Raw genomic sequence first — 15,328 nt, 5'->3', positions numbered from 1 at the left:
GGTGACTGAAGGCTCTAATTGTCCATAGGTATGAATGTGACAGTGAGTGATCGTTTGTCTCTATGTGCCCTGCGATTGGCTGGCAACCAGTCCAGGTGCACCCCGCCTCTCACCCGAAGTCAGCTAATGAGGATAAGTGGCATGGATGGAATATGCCAAGGGCCTAAAAAAACACACTTTGGACACCTCTTGTGTGGGTACACTAGCTGGACATACAGTAAGTATTGGGACATCTGCACACTGACCACCTGACAAATGTGTCCCAATACTTTTCTTATGCCCGAATTCCTCTTACGAGTACTGGTTGGACTCATTTCTCCCGATGTCCGGGCAGTTGATCTTCTGGCGGAGTATTCGGATGATGCAGATGAAGAGGATGAAGTTCATCTGCAGAGGACAGAAGCACGCATTTTAGACTGTTGGGAGATCCAGCCCATCAAAGCAGCAAGATGCTTGCTCTCAAATAAGCGGCAAGGTAAGAAGTAAGGAAAAGTGTCGGCTTTGGAAAGGGCAAATGCATTTATTGACTGCAGAGCTCTAGTCGCCTCCAGAGTGTCAGTCAGGGCTGCGCTCAAATCACATTTGTCTTTAATAACCGCCAATATTTGCACAAACAAATAAACACCCAGCCTTTATGCCACACTAGTCCACAGCCTCCTCAAGGTGGTAAAACTGTGAAAAAAAACACTGCATAATCTTCATACTGAGGAAGAGGAACGTGTCATTTCCACAATGTCGGGCACGAAGCAGACTGACAACATGTCGGTGCACAAAAGAAGACTTTTTTTTTTTTAAATGGCTGCGATTACTGACAACTCTTCACAGTGGAAAAAAAACTTTGGGGTCACGCTAACCCTTTCAGCAAGAAGAAATATGGCTCATATGGCTCCGTGTCGATAAAATACAAACCAGTATAGGAACAAAAGCAGATGCTCCCCCTACAGTTTTGGAGTGAAACTTACTTTCAAGTCGCTGCGCTAAAACAAATACTATTACAGTAATATACAATCATAATAATCATACCAATAATGTATTTTATATATAATACAGAGCAGTAACTTGCAAAATGGGGATCTATAAGCAAAGAAATAAACCAATGTTCCTGTTTCTGTCGGCTATCTGTGACTGGCATGTTTGTTTTTTTTGTTTTGTTGTTTGTTCGTTTGTTTGGCCTATGGAGCAGGTCAGACTGAGCCCTATGAATTCTGCCCAGCAACAAGTAGATTCACGCAGTGTCCGCTAGAACCAATGATTCATGTTTTAATATTGCTGGAATATACGTTCAAATAAAAAGTATGCGTACTGTATATCGAGCCTGCTTATTGAAGTAAGGTGTTTATTCCGGGGGCAGGGGACTTGTATTTGTACAAATGCATGCTTAGGAGTGGAGCTACACGCCCCCAATAATGCAGGGCAGCTGCGTCTATAGGACTGGAGGTGTTTTATTTAAGCGGGGCTTCTATTGGAGGAAATAGTGGGTACTGCAGCTTTAACAACTTTGACATGAAAACGCCACTGTGGAATGCCAAAGTGGGTGATGCAGGGTCGCCGTGGCAACAGTAGAGATGCTCATCTCTTCATTAAAAAGCACAGTGCCATGACAATGATTTACAAGCTGAAATGTGGACGCATTTTTGTCTTTCTGGCTTGTGCACCTACCAGGATGGATGCCAGGATAGGAGTTTTGATGATCCACCAGAAGACGTCGGTGGTCTCAATGATGTCCCAGCAGCTGCTCGCACAGGAAACAACAATGAAAGCAACTACACACACACACACACACACACACACACACACACACACAGGTCACAGAGTGGCAGCAGTGTTTGTCTCACCCAATATCATTATAGTAGGCTTTGGCAACGCTCCAAGCTGTGATGAAAATGGCCGGACCCCCTGAAAGACAACATGTGAGACAGAGACAAGAAGCGATTTATTGTGCACGTGAGAGTGGGAACACGGTCGGAGGCCATGACGAAGGTCCTCACCCCAGCCGATGAGAATGTACGCCCAGAAGTACTTCTTCTCTGAGAAGAAGGAGACGGCCAGCAGGGCGTGAAGGTAGAGGCCTTCCACCAGCAGCCAGAAGAAGCTGGCCATGATGCCGTACTGGAAGAACACCATCACTGCCTTACAGCCCACCTACACACAACACTTATATTACATTTATCGCACCATTCTTTCTACGACTAGCTGTACACTGACAGTCTAAAGTCTGGAGACACGTTCTCATACAATAAGATGAGAACGTGTCTGCAAACATTTGGCTTTGCATTCTAGAATGCACACAGTGACTACTTCTGCTGGAGAAAACAATTCAATCATCATTTTTTCATTTTAATAATAAATATTTAAATAATAAACATCAATTAAGTAATTAGTAATAGTGTAAAGTAAATTATTTTTAATTTGAAAAATACAAATATTTTCCGCCCTAAATACATTTATGTATTCTATATCATAATTAATATTAATAATAGGCATAGCAGTATTATATACAAAGTGAATAACTGTTGTAGTGGTGTAAGTAAATGATCTTTTATTTTGCTAATGAAAATATCTTCAGTCTTAAATGCATTCATATATTTTTATCACTAATATTTACATATCATTTAAATATAAATATGTATATAAAATACATAAATATGTATACAAAATATTATATATCTATAATTTAAATATAATATTTAGATATCATAAAACCAATAATAGTTGTAATAGTATTATATGGGGTTGGGAATTGTTGTACTGAGCTAGATTAAAAATATCTATATTTGAATAATAAAAAACTTCAGTCTTTAACACATATTTTATATTAACAGGAGAAGCGGCATAGAAAATGGATGGATGGATGGATGGAAATACAAATTGATTTATGTATTTTTAAAAATATTATCAATAATATTAATAATAGTCATAACAGTAGTAGTAAATAAAAAGGGGGAAGTGGTTGTAGTGATCTAAGTGAATTATTTTTAAGGTGTAAAGAAATGCAGGACAACCATACTTGCAATGTGCAAAATGCATAAAATGTATTTTTGTGCCGTGTGCAAGGATAATAACGTTCAGCTTCTAACGACTCGGTCAGAGAGGTTTTGTGCAGCCAACCCACATGGAACATCGAACTTGTATTTAACTTCTGCTATCCTGATTGACAATACTGTTTGCAAACACCACAAAGTGAATAATTTAAAAAATCTGCCGGACAGTAAACATGTGGGCAATTAGTTTCCAATTAAGGATGCATATGCATATGTGTGTGTGTGTGTGTGTGTGTGTGTGTGTGCACGTAATGTGTAAAAGCATCTGGCACTGAGGATCATGAGGATTCCCACTTGGCATGTCGAGGGGACGCAAATGGACCCGGATGGTCAGATGGAGCCTTCTGCTGGTCTGATGCATGCAAATGAGCCCAAAGACTGAAGCTGATGCTTCTAAAAAGGCTGCTATCAGTGAAGAGATGCTGAATGCTGCTGCTGCTGCTGCTGTTCTTCCAGAGGGTGGGGGTGCAACAACATAACACGTAACATAAGTCATGCTTCTCTGATGTCTTTTCATTCATTAATTCATGCCAGAAAATCCGCGGGTGGTGCACCAGAAAAATAGTGTCACACGGCGTGGTCAGTGGTTTTCACGTTTCCTTCCTGTTTTGTGCTGTTACTAATCATTGGTTTGTCAATGCAGTCCATTGCATCTCATCTAGCTGTTTCCGTGCCCTGGTTTAATTCTCCATGTGTGTTCTTGTTCCCACCTCCCATGGTGAGTTTGTTCGCCCCAGCTATACTACCTTTCTCATTTTGTATTTTTGTACTCTTTTGTACTTTGCTCTGTGTGAGCTTAATTAAAGAGTCCTTTTCTGCGTCCCGGGGTCCTGCCCATAACTAAAACAGAGGGTACACTCACCGAACCCGACGAGCAGTTGTCCACCTCGCCGACCTCGTAGAGGACGACGTCCTTGATGAAGACGGCGATGGCCTTCAGGATGAAGGAGACAAACAGATGCATGTGGATGTAGTTCCTCGTGCAGTGTAGCTTCCTAGGGGACAAAGAGACACACAGAAGCATCTGAATTTGTCCTCGCTGTCCCGTGTCCTTGACGTTATTAGCTCAGAGTGACCGCAGGCTGAATGAACTTCTAATAGGCACCTTTGAACGACCGATTGTTCTTGGAAGGCTTTAAAATGCATGAGCATTCAAGCACAGCATTCCATTGACGGACTTCAGGCGTTTGCACCGGCTTGAACTCCTTGCTGGGGGTAAAAAGGCCCACCATCTTGTAGGACCGCAAAAAAGGATGAGGTATGACATGGATACCTTGACTTCCTGCAAAGAGCCTGAGCTATCTTCAGGGAGCAGGTGCGCCTTATCTCCCACCCACTGACCAAAAAATTCCTGAAATCCTCCCAAGCTGTCCCCCCTCTGGTCCGATCATTCTACTTGGCTCCGCTTCACGCTGACTTTGTGAGGAAATGAACCTCCCAGGTGTTCACATTTTGCGCAGGGATGATCTATTCTTCCGTGGCAGGGCCAAGTTATAGGATGGACAGCCGGGCGGTCGGGTGGGTCGGAACCACAATGAAATATAACTCAGAAAAGCAATTTTCTCAGCCTCCCTAAGGCGCCACCCCACGCAAGATGAAGCGTGCTAAAGAGAAGATGTGTGTTCAGCGGAGGACGACTTATAACGTCCTATCACATTCATCCAAAGTGACCTGAAGCTCACACCTTATTTGATATTCTGCACCTAGAAAAATTATCAATAGAATTTAAATGATGGCTTAAATAAATAAGTAAATACAGTAAATCAATCTGGGCTAAATATGTGATGATAAATAAATACATCCATACTTATATACTGTATAATCTGTGGGAGGAACCGAGGAGCAAAATAATAAGTGTTTTAGAAGAATGTGATCTGCCTCCCATGTTAGATATAATGTCGTTATCTGTTATTAGATGAGCTATTGAATGAAACATCTACAAGTATAAAACGTGTAACGTCTGCTGACATTTAATCTCTTCAAATCATATTGCTGTCATGAATCAGAAAAATGGGCTCAATAGAAAAACCAGGAAAATTGTTATCCATCCATCCATTTTCTATACCGCTTCTCCTCTTTAGGGTCGCGGGGGCATGCTGGAGCCTATCCCAGCTGACTTGGGGCGACATGAAATATGAAAATAATTTGGTGTGTGGTAGGGTACGCTTTATTTGTTTTGGACAAGTTACATTGATCACATGCATTTGCGACCCCGCCTATTCCCGGATTTCATTTCTCCACCTTAAATTGCAAATAATTACTTGTTTTTTTATGGTCACTTACTGGGAAAATGTTTTGATGGCGCTATCTGCAGGGGGAAAACAATGCAAACTGATTGCCTGTAATTGTTTCTTAAAGTGTCAAACAGGGTAACAGGGTTTACAGTATGAAAATTTTTTATTTTTAGAGCTTATTATGGGTGTGTCTATTTGCGCCTTTCGGGGGGAGTCTTGGAGAATGACCCCCACGAACAGTGGCGATCGTACGTGCTTTTGCTGTCGAGATGAATAATTAATGATTGATCATTAAATGTACTGTTGCTGATACAAACATGATGTCACAGGATTGGCCTGTTTATTGCGTCACATCAGCGTTACAGCTCCAGATTGGCGGCATCAAAAGACACCGAAAGCTTGACTGACAGCTTTTTTTTTAATCGCTTTCTGGTCTCTCTTTTAGATAAGCTGCTCATTCCTGCGCTCTCGCAGATGATATCGGTAGCGGAAGTGGACGTGTCGCTCCAGCATCCATCATCATTGTAAAATGCTAAAGTTCACGGCCTCCTTAAAGACGACGAAGCCAGCAGGGAATGCTGAGAGGCAAGCACTCACATGAATGCGATTAGCTGTCAGGAATAGCATATATGTGACGCATGCTACCATAGCATGTTATGTGTTAGCTATGATATACCGTGCTGGCGTTGTAGAGTCGTACCTGAAGATGCAGAGGATGGTGATGGCGGTGGTGAGGGAGATGAGGGAGACGCTGTGGCCGATGGTGTAGCCAATCTTCACTTGCCAAAAAAACTTGCCCTGCAGATGCGCACGCAAGGAAAAAAAGCATTAGGACGGCCTCGCCGACGAGAAAAAATGAAGTAGCAACATTTCATGCAGGTGTTTTCTATATAATATTCTCATAGCTTTTTGTGTTTCATCACGCTTTCAGAGGAAAATGTGATTAAGAGGCCGCTCGTATCAAGCGTGCTGAGGGATGGGATGGTGAATGCTTTTTAAAGAGCCTCAGCAGGGATGTTGCATACTGAGAGGAAGCTTTTACACCCCTGCAGTGCACTCAATTCCCTCCCAACATTTTACTCAATATGGACAAGATGGACCGGAATACCGTGTGCTGCAAAAATACACTCAGGAACACCAACATCCTAAGTACATTTTATTCCTCACCTGGAAATTAGACTTAATAATACAGTGAATGTACATACCTTGTATTTAAAGCCGTTGAAGCAATAACTTCGACTCATTTGACTTGAAACAACCCTGATGGGAAACTCCATTCCTTTTACCGCCTCGAGTTCTTATGAGTCACTTGCTGGGTACTCGATTCACTAGGGTCACGGAGCACATGCACAGAATCTCGCACATGCACAACAAACAGCGGAGCTGTAGAAGCTCAGAAAGCACCTGTGAGTTCGTGAAAGTTGAGTCTTTCCCGAGCACCTGTGAAACAGTGAAAGTCCTCGAGCACCTCCAGTACAGATGGGCGACACTTGAGTCGTAGTTGTCTACACATGAGTCAGTGAAACTTGAGTCTTTGTCGGGCACCCTTAAGTGAGTGATACTTGTCTCTTCATTGAGTACCTGTGAGTCAGTGAAACTTGAGTATTGTCGAGTACCCATAAGTCGGTGAAACTCAAGTCTTTTTCAAGTACCGCCAGTCAGTGAAACTCGAATCTTCGTCGAGCACAGGTGAGTCTTTGTCGAGCACCCGTGAGTCAGTGAAACTTGAGTATTCGTCGAGTAACCATAAGTCAGTGAAACTCAAGTCTTCTTCACGTACTCGTCAGTCAGTGAAACTTGAATCTTCCTCAAGCACAGGTGAGTCTTTGTTGAGTTCCCATAAGTCAGTGAAACTCGAGTCTTTGTCGAACACTCATGAGTCAGTGAAACTGCTGGGCTGAGTGGCTGATCTAGCTATCAGTAGCAGGGGTGAGTAAGTGGACGAGTTAACGCCGGTGAGTACCAGTGAGTCCCAATTTTATAAAAAAACGTGACATGAGTTTTGAACAACTCGCACATCTCTAAGAAAACAGCCTCGAAATGATTTGCCTGGAACACGTCATAACGATTGAGACATTTAGTGTCAATATTTTTGCCATGGCAAGACTATGATAGTGACGGACCAGCCAGGACCCTCTGGCTGGTTTTTCTTCGCTGCAGCTTTATATTACATTGGATGATGAAGTGTCATGCACGCCCTCTGTTGTTCAATAGCTTTACGAGACGTTGTTGTGTAACTATTTATTTACATTGATTTCATGGTCAAATCACTATGCTGTGTTAAAGATAAAATAATGTGTCATGATTTACTACTTCTGTCTTTTGTTTAAATATCCCTTTTAATTGGAAATAGTAATACATGAGCTGGATCTGGTGTGGCATGCGGCCCAAACATGAAATTCCAAATAAACGTGGCAGCCTCTTTTCCAACTTGAATGTTGTTTATGCAGGTTGAAACAATTTATGCATGTTTGAGCTCCTCGTGAGGATGGCGACGCATCGCGAACACAACAGGCAGCTAAAAGCGCTTTCCTAACAAGGTGTGTAACACCGGCCACCTGCTGAGCAAGAGAGACTAAAAGTACACCTCTCGTTTGGTGTTTTGTGCAAGCTGGCAAGACAAGGAGGCAGCCTCCTGCTGGGACGCCAACGAGAATGAAGACAGACGACGCTTTTACTCACGTCGTCGCTGGTGCTGTTGACGTTGTAGCCGCAGTTTAAGGCGATGTCCACCGGGTGCATCTCGGCCCAGCCGTCTGCCGTGCACATCTTGGAGAGGTTACCTGCTTCCGGACAAGAACATACAGACGTCACATTGCAGTGATTACATTTACCATAACTCCACCCATACACAAGCAAAGTAAATGCCTGACATCAGCTAAATGCCTCTGCAGCTGCAGCTGAGTAAATAAACTATCAATCATGCATCCTCAAATCGTGGCTCCACTCTATTGGACGCTTTGCCCCACAAGTAGATGCCACTTGGTAGCTCCATGCATACACAAGTATCTGTACAAACAAAAGCCTCCTCTCAAGTAAATGCCTTACTTAAACTAAATCCCTCTGCAGTTAAAACAGTTAAAGCAGTCAAAGAAACTATCAGTTGTATATCCTCAAAGAGTTTCCCAATTTAGTGGACACCGTGCCTCAATTAATCTCCACATGCATTTGTACACGCCAATAAGCCACGGGTGTTCCATTTGAAAGTATCTGAATTTATTGTTAGAATTCTTGGAGGCTCCACAAGTGTCAGAGAAGAAAAGAAGTGCGCATTTTTGTGTGACTGGTCCGCTGCTGAGGACAGACATGAAAGTGGGATTATTTGTCTCAATCGTTCTCTATGACTGTATCTAAGGATAGATTGGGTGAAAAATACCCTGCAATCTCCAGAGATAAACCATTTGCCAAGCGAGGAAGCCGTGATTGATTGCACGTCCTACGGAAGGAGAAATGACAGCACATTGGCGTTTTTCGTGATGGACACACAAAATTTTCACACATGATGCTACGTCTCTGAGCTCAGGAAGCTATTGATTTTTTTTGCCTTATCAAACACTTAATCTCCTGGCAAGCTCAGTGACAACTGTGCACCTCGTTTTATCTGAGCAACCATGAAAGGGACAGAAAAAAAGGTGACAGGTGAGATGGCAGGGGGTGATTATTCGGAGAGAGCAAATAGATAAAAATGAAGAAAAGGAGAAAACATGGAGTTTAGTGATTGATTGATCACCAAGAAGCTGAGCTATGGAATCAGATCTTTCCTCACATATTGATGATTCATGTCCCAATCAAGCCATCAGTCCAGATGTGTCAGTTTGCCAACTAGTGGCCTGGGGTGCAAACTGCAGCATCGTCAGTGCACATGGGTCCTGGATAATACACTGTATACACTTTTAACTGTTTCTAATTTAGTTTTCATTTATCTTTGTCAGCTGAACTCCCTTCCAGTCTGCTTGTTCAAGATTAAAAGGATGAAGCGTAGCGCTGGATCATGTTTTCATGAACCCAGGCTGTAATCTTCCACTGAGTTTACACGTCTCATCTCTTCTTTGCTTCCTGTAAAAATGCTGCATGCTTCTCACAGCGACCTGGATCAGCTTTTATCTCGATCAGGAAGGGGGTTTTCTTTGCATGGTCTGGTTGTTTAAAGTGCCGGCGCAAAAGAATTACAAAGTCAAACACTCGAAACCTTCAGTCAATTGTGTGCTTGTTTGCCTTGTTTTAAACACATCTTCATTGCTAAAAAACAAACAAACAAAACAAGAGTACGATTCAGACTACTTACTGTATATACTTTTGCAAAAACTACAGAAGTCCTCCTTTATGTCTGATGTGCTGTTTTCATACATCCTATACTGTACATCCCATCCCATCCCATCCTCATAGGAAATAGGAAATAGTAGCTTGGGTATTTTCTTACTTCAATATAAAAACTTAACGGCAGATCTTAAGTGTTTTTTCTTTGGAAATGTGGGGCAGAGGGCTGTGCTGCCCCACACAGCAGAGACAGGACAGGGAGAGGCGGCAGGGGCACAGTTAAAGACACTTTATTATTTGTTACAATTAAAGATACTTTATTATCGGTGACGTGATTAAGATGGCACTGGAGATGGATGGGCGCTACGTTAATGTGAACAGCCCAGCGGTCTGCTACCCGGCCTGAGAAAGTGGGAAGTGTTTACCCTTGTGCTGGTCGCTGAAGTAGCTGAAGTAGGTGGGACACGATATCGTCACCACTTCCCCCACGTGGGCAGAGGGCCAGCAGGCCACAATGTCCCACATGCCTTGGCAACCTGCCGGACCACAACATAAGGTCAGCATAACGTCACTCACTCGCATGCGCGCTGGAAGCGACATACATGATCAGACGTGTCTACACTCGCATCACATGACACAAACCTTGTGAGAATGACAAGGTTATTGTTACAAGCCATGAGGAAAAAACATACATTCTGCTAAACTTGATGACAGTTAAATCATATTTACAAATTAGTAACTTAGCAAAAAAAAGAAAAAACAGCGCGTACGTGGAAGTTGTGAACATTTCAATGAATGCCGTATGAGGGTTTGATTCATACTGCAGTCCGACTGTACACACGGCTGTTTCTAATATTCCGACAGTCTCGTGCAGCTAAAAAAAGCTAAACAAAATATTTGAAACCCCTTAGCTATGTTGTATGACTACAACAATTTTGCGAGTGTGCCTAATGTTGTGGCCCACTGTGTGTGTGCAACCATGGCAACAGAGTGACTGACAGATCTGCTGATTTAAGTGTGTGCTACACCCCACCCCGTCCTGCCCTTTAATAACATGCGCCACATTATGCATTAACATCCTTACGTCCGTACGGAGAGGACGCCGCCTTATCTGAGCAATGACCTTCATTTGTCCACGTCGTTTATCTGCTTCCTGGAGGGGAAGGAAGTGGAAGCTGCCGTCTGAGGTTACATCTCCGACGCTCTTAAGTGAATTAGCGGTGTCTGCTTTTAGGGTGCCTCGCCATATGTTCACGGCCAGCGCTTATAAATAGACATCCACGTCCTGCCTATGTGGCGCCTGATGTATAGTAGCTTTAACTTTCTGAAGCATTCGGACTTTCTGAGGCGGCAGAATCAGCCACCTGAAGACTTGCCGCTACAGTCCTCGCACTAAAATAAAACCAATACTCCAACAAACGGTTATAACGGGAAGCATCCTGATCATTGGGACCGCCTCCACAGCAGGCTTATAAGGAAGACATAAAAAAACACTTAAAAAACACTTAAAATGTGATTTGAATGTTGTGCTACTATTCAACACACTTGTAGCAAATACATTTTCAGACGTGTGGTATCTTTTAGCTTGAGTTAAATTTTCAGTTGATTTGGAGCTGTACATACATACAAATATATATACAGGTAATTGTGTCCCGTTATGTATCTTTCTGTACATAATGTGCAGCAAAATGGCATATTTCACACATAGTTGCAAATGGTGATTAATCATAATTAATTCATTTGATAACTGCGATTAATTTGATTACAATTTTGAATCATTTGACAGCCAAAACAAAACTGTTGTACTTTTAGTTCAGAATTGTATTCTATTACCTGTTTTTAAATTTAAAAATTCATTGAAGCCATTTTGCTTTTTTTTTTTTTTTTTTGCAAAATGTACCCAACCGTGACCTCAAAACCGAGGGCACAGACCAAACCGTGATGGTGGTGTACCGTTACACACCTACTGTGTGTGCACGAACTTGTAAAGAGGTGACATTTTTGACTTTGCACACCTGAAGTGACATTCCCCGACGTGCTGTTCTCACAGCGCTCCCGCTCCAGCTCAATCTCGCTCATTATGTCACACATCTGCAAGGACAGCACCTGTGAAAGGCAAAAAAAAAAAACAAAAAAGAGAAAGGCCTCAGTTAACATTCAGAATTTATTTTAAACACATGCTCAGGTTACCAAAAATGGTTCCTGAATTAAACACCATATGTTTGTACTGTTTGTAAAACTGCCTCATATTAGTGCATCGTTTGAGCGCGGTGCCTTGAAGCTGTGTTCAAATGAGCACTTTTAGGATACAATATAGTGTTGTGCATGTATAAGACCTCAGGTCCAAACATGAGTGATCAGATTTGATAAGTTTCTGCGTGGTGACGCCCAAAAATGCAATAACGTGCACCATAAATAACCAGTGCATTTCCTACACATGTGGTATGACCTCCTTGTCAGATGTGACAGCACCTTGCAAAAACTGACATCTTGATGAGGCAAAAAAAAAAGATGCCGCAGCAGCGTGCTCACGTGGCCGTGTACCAGTATGGTGAGGTACCATGTGAGCTGCAAAAAAAAAAAAAAAAAAAAAAAAAAAAAAAAAAAAGACGCTGTTATCACCTGCACTGCGCCACAACTCGACGCATTATTAGCCGCCTCTCAGCTGGGCACAGAGACGTTCAACACGGCCGCACAAAATACCTCTGTGTGATTCACCCACGAGGTCGCCCTGACACTCTCAACATGCACACACACACGCACGCATGCACACATCTCAGGAGTCTTTGCAGCAAGATGACCTGAAGACGAAAGGATGAACTGTTCACGAAGTGGTCAGCTAGGATGTTGGCAGGGTTCTATCACCTCGTGGTGACCTTTTATTTGGATTAGCATGAGAACGATGCAAGCCAATGAAGCGCTTAGGAAAGGATAGGACTCAACTATCCCTCAGATGTCTTTATATATACCTTTTCATCTTTGTCATGATCTACAATAATAATACACCCATCAGCCACAACATTAGGTGGAGCTACTACTGCATGTAAGGCTGAAATCTATTTCGGTGTCCCTGCAAATAGACAAAAAGTGAGCAAAAAACATGAAGAGCAAAATAAATGTTTGGAAATACAAATTAACTTTCTTCTTTCACTTCTTTTTGTTTTTAAATGTCACAAGCAACACTAATATTTTAGTGTTGAAACAACAAAGGACAATAGCAGGGGACCAGTTGCTGAAAAAATGAAGTAAAAATAAACAATATAATGAATAATATAAAACAAAAATAATAATGAATTATAAAAATGCCAATAAAATATAAATATATCATATAATGTATCGTAAACTTTGATGCATGTTTTTTTTAAACAGCGACGATTGGTTGAGACTTTAAAAAACACCAAATGTTGCATTGATATACTTATTTATCTTATTCGCCTGACCAGGTTTCAATATCAGCAAGCATTCAACAACCAAGCCTTGAGGGGCTTTTCTCTAAAGACTAAAAACAAAGTGGTAAAAAATGACATTTAAGGACAATGCAGCCAATCAAGCGACTACAGTATAACAGCAAACAAGAGTGGCGGCACTGATGGGCAACAACAGCAAAGTGTGAAAACTAAGAGGGGGAGACAATGAGGAGAGTTTAAAAGCGATGGTGTTGAATAGAATCAAATAATAGAACATGTGTTGTGGCCTCGTCCTTGTCCTGACAGTGCAATTCATTTGTGAAAGCACACACTATCATTTGTGTCAATGTGGATGCAGCGCATAAAGATGGGGGCTATGTGGAGCAGGGGGGTGGACCACAGCAGAACAAAAGAAGCGAGACTGCATGTGTGATTGATGAGCGAAGATTTGAAGGACATTTCCCAAAATGATGAAGAAAAGGGTTGGGATTTATCCCCGGATGAAATAATGAGGACAACTAGGAAGTTGGAGAAGATGTGACTGACTGTGGAGCTTCTTCTCTGGAGAATTGAAAAGAATTGGGTATAAAAGCAATGCACTCGCAAAAGTATTAGTAAGAAAGCTGACCTATTTCTTTGGTTACTTGAAGAAAAAAAATGTCTTTTTGTATTCCATAAAAAGTTAGGAAAAATTGCATAATTCATACAAAAAATACAAAATCTTCTAAGAGCAAGATACCACGGTGATGTTAAAACTCGACTGCCTCAACAACAGGGGCACATGGCGTTGTTTTATGTTTTATATGTAATACAGAGCAGCGATTTAGAAATATATGTACATAAATACACTTGTCTCATAATCCATATATATATATATATACACATATATACTGTGTGTATATATATATATTATATATATATATATATATATATATACAGTATATACGGCCATTTAAACAGCCTAGTGGCCTCGGCAGCCATTTCTTTTACATTGGACTTTATTTGAGGCCCCAAGTGGAGGAGTTTAAGTATCTTGGGGTTTTACTCAAGAGTGACGGAAGGATGGAACACAAGATCGACAGGGGGACTGGTGCGGCGTCTGCAGTGATGCGGACTCTGCATCGACCCGTTATGGTGAAGAGGGAGCCGGCCGATCTACGTTCCTACCCTCATCTATGGTCATGCGCTATGGATAGTGACCCAAAGGACATGATGGCGGGTACAAGTGGCTGAAATGGGTTTCCTCCGTCAGGTGGCTGGGCTCTCACTTAGAGAAGCACTGTCATCCGGGAGAAACTTGCAGGAGAACTGCTGCTGCTCCACATTGAGAGAAGCCAGATGAGGTGGCTCAGGCATCTGGCCAGGATGCCTCCCGGACGCCTCCCTGGGGAGGTGTTCAGGGAACGTCCGACCGGTAGGAGGCCTCGAGGAAGACCCAGGACACATTGGAGAGACAATGTCTCTCAACTGGACTGGGAAGGCCTCAGGATTTTATGCATATTTCACATCTTGTGATAGTCCAATAAACTTCATTTCACTCCTGAAATATTGATCTGTCTTCATATAAACTCACCTACAGTTGATTCAATAAACTATCATTTGTACATCCTCAAATAATGTACCCACTGTAGTAAACGCCAGGCCTCAAATCAGCGGAGTGTCCTTCACTGAGACAAATAAATGCCTCACCTCAAATAGATGCCACTGGGCTACTGAAATTACCTTTACCATAGCTCCGCCTTAGGCCGCTGCCCCTGCAACCCCATCTCGAATAAGCGGAAGGTGGATGGATGGATGAATGGTTGGATGGAAATTCTGCCTTCTGAACAAATGTAAAAAATATACAGCATATTAGCAATCTGCAAAGGTTGAATGGACGCAATGGGACTTAAGTGTGACGTCCCCCTATTTATGTCTCTGGTGGTTCATTGTTATTGTTGCCAGACGTGGCTGGTGAGTGACTATGCTGCATAAAAGTAGCCTGCACGCTGGCAAAAACAGCTTGTTAGTGGCCTCCCGTCACGTGGAATGAGACTATCTTTGGGGGGGAGATGTTCTCATTCCAGGGGAAGAAAACAAGCTGTTTTGCCAGTTGGCAGGCTAAGGTGCTGCTGCTAATCATTCACCAGCCACGCCGGGCAACAACCATTGTGACCACCTGCAGGGACACACCACCATGGACATAAACAGGGAGACGCCACACTTCCAATTAGAACTGAAGAAGATTTGGGTTAAAGGTGAAACATCTTCCTCGAGTCACGTGGATGACTGAGAATCTACACAGAGATATACTAATAACATTCCCACTGGCAGAAAAAGGTAAAGCACGCAACATCAATGATTTTGCCAGAGTGGCGCTCAATTTGAATGTGAATATTAACTTTTTGTG

At 42.4% G+C, this 15,328-nt stretch overlaps 1 protein-coding gene across 3 annotated transcripts in view; it reads right to left on the bottom strand.

Annotated features, from left to right (window-relative positions):
• vipr1b (vasoactive intestinal peptide receptor 1b) overlaps nt 1–15,328 on the bottom strand; it is a 30,687-nt gene that overhangs the window by 6,062 nt on the left and 9,297 nt on the right. Inside the window, exons 6-15 of one of the 3 annotated variants that reach the window (XM_054766163.1) lie at nt 11,548–11,638; nt 9,958–10,068; nt 8,652–8,711; nt 7,958–8,058; nt 5,976–6,073; nt 3,904–4,036; nt 1,989–2,142; nt 1,836–1,896; nt 1,660–1,732; nt 296–387 (exon numbers count right to left, since the gene is read on the bottom strand). In XM_054766163.1, coding sequence (XP_054622138.1) covers nt 296–387; nt 1,660–1,732; nt 1,836–1,896; nt 1,989–2,142; nt 3,904–4,036; nt 5,976–6,073; nt 7,958–8,058; nt 8,652–8,711; nt 9,958–10,068; nt 11,548–11,638 — 974 coding nt within the window. Of the gene's footprint in view, nt 1–295; nt 388–1,659; nt 1,733–1,835; nt 1,897–1,988; nt 2,143–3,903; nt 4,037–5,975; nt 6,074–7,957; nt 8,062–8,651; nt 8,712–9,957; nt 10,069–11,547; nt 11,639–15,328 lie in introns of all 3 variants that reach the window. The other 2 variants (XM_054766164.1, XM_054766165.1) reach the window with 2 other exon arrangements.

This window comes from Dunckerocampus dactyliophorus, chromosome 21 (assembly GCF_027744805.1).
Source record: "Dunckerocampus dactyliophorus isolate RoL2022-P2 chromosome 21, RoL_Ddac_1.1, whole genome shotgun sequence".
Taxonomy (NCBI): Eukaryota; Metazoa; Chordata; class Actinopteri; order Syngnathiformes; family Syngnathidae; genus Dunckerocampus; species Dunckerocampus dactyliophorus.
The sequence above is the reverse complement of the archived record's forward strand: the minus strand, read 5'-3'. Positions and strand labels throughout refer to the sequence as shown.